Consider the following 5,272-nt stretch of genomic DNA (forward strand, 5'->3'; position numbering starts at 1 on the left):
GAATAATAGTAGAGAGAATGATTTATTTCAGCTTTATTTTATTTATCACATTCCCAGTGGGTCAGAAGTTTACATACACTCAATTAGTATTAGGTAGCATTGCCTTTAAATCTTCCACAAGCTTCCCACAATAAGTTGGGTGAAATTTGGCCCATTCCTCCTGACAGAGCTGGTGTAACTGAGTCAGGTTGTAGGCCTCCTTGCTCGCAAATGCTTTTTCAGTTCTGCCCATACATTTTCTATAGGATTGAGGTCAGGGCTTTGTGATGGCCACTCCAATACCTTGACTTTGTTGTCCTTAAGCCATTTTGCCACAACTTTGGAAGTATGCTTTGGGTCATTGTCCATTTGGAAGACCCATTTGCGACCAAGCTTTTAAATTCTTGACTGATGTCTTGAGATGTTGCTTCAATATATCCACATAATTTTCCTCCCTCATGATGCCATCTATTTTGTGAAGTGCACCAGTCCCTCCTGCAGCAAAGCACCCCCACAACATGATGCTGCCACCCCGTGCTTCACAGTTAGGATGGTGTTCTTCGGCTTGCAAGCCTCCCCCTTTTTCCTCCAAACATAACGATGGTCATTATGGCCAAACAGTTCTATTTTTGTTTCATCAGACCAGAGGACATTTCTCCAAAAAGTACGCTCTTTGTCCCCATGTGCAGTTGCAAACCGTAGTCTGGCTTTTTTATGGCGTTTTGGAGCGGTGGCTTCTTCCTTGCTGAGCGGCCTTTCAGGTTATGTCGATATAGGACTCGTTTACTGTGGATATAGATACTTTTTGTACCTGTTTCCTCCAGCATCTTCACAAGGTCCTTTGCTGTTGTTCTGGAGATTGATTTGCACTTTTCGCACCAAAGTACGTTCATCTCTAGTAGACAGAACGTGTCTCCTTCCTGAGCGTATGACGGCTGCATGGTCCCATGGTGTTTATACATGCGTACTATGTTTGTACAGATTAACGTGGCACCTTCTTGCATTTGGAAATTGCACCCAAGGATGAACCAGACTTGTGGAGGTCTACAATTTATTTTTATTTATGATGTCTTGGCTGATTTCTTTTGATTTTCCCATGATCAAGCAAGGAGGCACTGAGTTTGAAGGTAGGCCTTGAAATACATCCACAGGTACACCTCCAATTGACTCAAATTATGTCAATTAGCCTATCAGAAGCTTCTAAAGCCATGACATCATTTTCTGGAATTTACCAAGCTGTTTAAAGGCACAGTCAACTTAGTGTATGTAAACTTCTGACCCACTGGAATTGTGATACAGTGAAATAATCTGTCTGTAAACAATTGTTGGAAAAATGACTTATCATGCACAAAGTAGATGTCCTAACCAACTTGCCAAAACTATAGTTTGTTAACAAGAAATTTGTGGAGTGGTTGAAAAACGAAGTTTTAATGACTCCAACCTAAGTGTATGTAAACTTCCAACTTCAACTGTAGCTAGTTAAAAGCTTCCTTTTCGTGGATATAGACCACTTATTTTTTACTTAACATTAAGGTTCACATTTTTATCTGGTAGCGTAGTGGTACACCTTTGCTTTGCTGTTCTCTTTCTGTTTTTACTGGACGGGAGCCTGTGTTTCACTATCGGTCCCTTAGTCCCCTTTTAGGAGTTTCCTTTGGCCAACCCTGGGTTAGTGGATTCCTCTGCTCCCTCTCTCTCTCTCTCTGAGGAAATTAGCTTTTATTACCTTCCAGGACCAGCTGAGCCCAGTTTAGATTTATTGTGGAAATATCTTAAATGCACAAAATGGCAGAACTATGTGTATAGCATGTGGTTGAATCATTTATCCTAAGACATATTGCTCAGTCTTTTGTAGCCTGGTCACAGATCTGTTTGTGGCAAGACAACACAAACAATATCTGGGACAAGGCTAGAGTCTTTTGATTTGAAAGGGTCATGAGAAACTGACCTGTTGTTTTCATCTCTGATTGGCTGCAGTCATCCTTAACGTGTGTTCTTATTGGTCGACAGGGTGATCAGCTATGAGTGTTGCCCCGGTTACGAGAAGCTTCCAGGAGAGAAGGGTTGTCCTGCTGGTAAGAAGAAATATGCAAATCGAGTTATAYCTCAGTCACTTACTATCCGTATAATGCAACAGCTAGTTATCAATGTGGGAMAATTATTTCTAGACAAGAGGCCTGTCAAACAAAACATGGCATCTCACTTTGGTTGAGAAATATACACCCATCAAGTCGACATTTCATACATTCCCCCATATGACGTTTGAGAGTGTAATTTTTTCCAGCCCTGCCGTTGGTGAACATCTACAACACGCTGGGTGTGGTTGGAGCCGCCACCACTAAGATGTACTCAGAGAGGGCTCAGCTGAGGGAGGAGATCGAGGGGCCTGGGAGCTTCACCTTTTTCGCTCCCAGCAACCAGGCCTGGGCGGCCCTACCCACTGTGAGTCTCGTCTTCACAGGAGAGGGATACACTGAGAGAGAACCAATATAATTCACCCCAATCCTGTTGCATCTAGAGATATTGTATTACGCTACGTGGTGTCCGCCTAACCAACCACACTAGAGTTTCAAAGTTCCTTTTTAGGAGCAGTAGCTATAACCAAGTTCATGTCTTTTTTAATATATACCCTGCATTCTGAAAGTATTCAGACCCCTTGARGTTTTCCTKATTTTGTTATGTTACAATCTTATTCTAAAATGGATTACATTTAATTACATTTTCCTAATCAATCTACACACAATACCCCATTATGACAAAGCGAAAATTTGTTTTATTTTATTGTTTTGCGAATGTATCAATAAGAAAAAACAGAAATACCTTATTTACATAAGTACTCAGACCCTTTGCTATAAGACTCAAAATTGAGCTCAGGTGTATCCTGTTTCCATTGATCATCCTTGAGATGTTTCTACAACTTGATTAGAGTCCACCTGTGGTAAATTCAATTGATTGGACATGATTTGGAAAGGCACACACCTGTCTATATTAGGTCCCACAGTTGACAGCGCATGTCAGAGCAAAAAACAAGCCATGAGGTCAAAGGAATTGTTCATAGAGCCCGGAGACAGGATTGTGTCGAGGCACAGATCTGGGGAAGGGTACCAAAACATTTCTGCAGCATTGAAGGTCCATAGGAACACAGTGGCCTCATCATTCTTAAATGGAAAACGTTTGTAACCACCAAGACTCTTCCTAGAGCTTTCCGCCCGGCCAAGCTGAGCAATCAGGAAGAAGGGTCTTAGTCAGGGAGGTGACCAAGAACCCGATGGTCACTCTGACAGAGTTCCAGAGTTCCTCTGTGGAGAAGGGAGAACCTTCCAGAAGGACAACCATCTCTGCAGCACTCCACCAATCAGGCCTTTATGGTAGAGTGGCCAGACGGAAGCCACTCCTCAGTAAAAGGCACATGACAGCCCGCTTGGAGTTTACCAAAAGGCACCTAAAGGACTTTCATACCATGAGAAACAAGATTCTCTGGTCTGATGTAACCAAGATTGAACTCTTTGGCCTGAATGCTAAGCGTCACGCCTGGAGGAAACCTGGCACCATCCCAAAGGTGAAGCATGGTGGTGGCAGCATCATGCTGTGTCGATACTTTTCAGCGGCAGGGACTGGGAGACTAGTCAGGATCGAGAGAAAGACGAACAGAGCAAAATACAGAGATCCTTGATGAAAACCTGCTCCAGAGCGCTCAGTGCTTCAGACTGGGGCYAAGGTTCACTTTCCAACAGGACAAAGACCCTAAGCACACAGCTAAGACAACGCAGGAGGCAGACTATGTTAGAAAGTGTTGGTCCCATGTTTCATGAGCTGAAATAAAAGATCCCAGAAATGTTCCGTACGCGAAAAATGTTTATTTCTCTCATGTTTTGTGCACAAATTTGTTTACCCCTGTTAGTGAGCATTTCTCCTTTGCCAAATAATCCATCCACCTGACAGGTGTGGCATATCAAGAAGCTGAATAAACAGCATGATCATTACACAGGTGCACCTTGTGCGGGGGACAATAACAGGCCACTCTAAAATGTGCAGTTTGTGCACAGAACACAATGCCACAGATGTCTCAAGTTTTGAGGGAGAGTGCAATTGGTATGCTGAATGCAGGAATGTCCACCAGAGCTGTTGCCAGAGAATTTAATGTTAATTTCTCTACCATAAGCCGGATCCAATGTTGTTTAGAGAATTTGGCAGTATGTCCAACCGGCCTCACAACAGCAGACCACGTGTATGGTGTCGTGTGGGCGAGCGGTTTCATGATGTCAACGTTGTGAGCAGAGTGCCCCATGGTGGAGGTGGGGTTATGGAATAGGCATGCATAAGCTACGTACAACGAACACAGTTGCATTTTATCGATGGCAATTTGGATGCGCAGAGATACCGTGATGAGATCCTGAGGTCCATTTTTGTGCCATTATCCTCTGCCATCACCTCATGTTTTAGCATGATAATGCACGGCCCCATGTCGCAAGGATCTGTACACATTTCCTGGAAGCTGAAAATGTCCCAGTTCTTCCATGGCCTGCATACTCACCAGACATGTCACCCATTGAGCATGTTTGGGATGCTCTGGATCGACGTGTATGACAGAATGTTCCAGTTCCTGCCCATATCCAGCAACTTCGCACAGCCATTGAAGAGGAGTGGAAGAACATTCCACAGGCCACAATCAACAGCCTGATCAACTCTACACGAAGGAGCTGCATGAGACAAATGGTGGTCACACCAGATACTGACTGGTTTTCTGACCCACGCCCCTACATTTTTATTTTAAAGGTATCTATGACCAACAGATGCATATCTGTATTCTCAGTCATGTGAAATCCATAGATTAGGGCCTAATGAATTTATTTCAATTGACAGATTTCCTTATATGAACTTTTTGCATGTAGCGTTTATATTTTGTTCAGTATATACAGTGCATTCGGTAAGTATTCAGACACCTTGACTTTTTCCACATTTTGTTACGTTACAGCCTTATTCTAAAATTGATTAAACTTCTTTCCCACCTCATCAATCTACACACCAATACCCAATAATGACAAAGTAAAAACAGGTTTTTAGAATTTTTTGAAATGTATAAAAAAAAAACTGAAATAACACAATTTCATCAGTATTCAGGCACTTTCCCCAGTACTTTGTTGAGGCGCCTTTGGCAGCGATTACAGCTTCGAGTCTTCTTGGTATAAATGACGCTACAGCTATTTTCAGGTCGCTCCAGAGATGTTTGATCGGGTTCAATTCCGGCTCTGGATGGGCCACTCAAGGACATTCAGAGACTTATCCCGAAGTC

General features: G+C 42.9%; 1 protein-coding gene across 1 annotated transcript in view; it reads left to right on the top strand.

Moving 5' to 3' along the window:
* LOC111966014 (transforming growth factor-beta-induced protein ig-h3) overlaps positions 1 to 5,272 on the top strand; it is a 57,728-nt gene that overhangs the window by 11,869 nt on the left and 40,587 nt on the right. The window contains 2 exon segments of the mRNA XM_070444167.1: positions 1,990 to 2,054; positions 2,264 to 2,421. Coding sequence (XP_070300268.1) covers positions 1,990 to 2,054; positions 2,264 to 2,421 — 223 coding nt within the window.

The sequence above is a fragment of the Salvelinus sp. IW2-2015 genome, linkage group LG6.2 (assembly GCF_002910315.2).
Source record: "Salvelinus sp. IW2-2015 linkage group LG6.2, ASM291031v2, whole genome shotgun sequence".
Classification (NCBI taxonomy): domain Eukaryota; kingdom Metazoa; phylum Chordata; class Actinopteri; order Salmoniformes; family Salmonidae; genus Salvelinus; species Salvelinus sp. IW2-2015.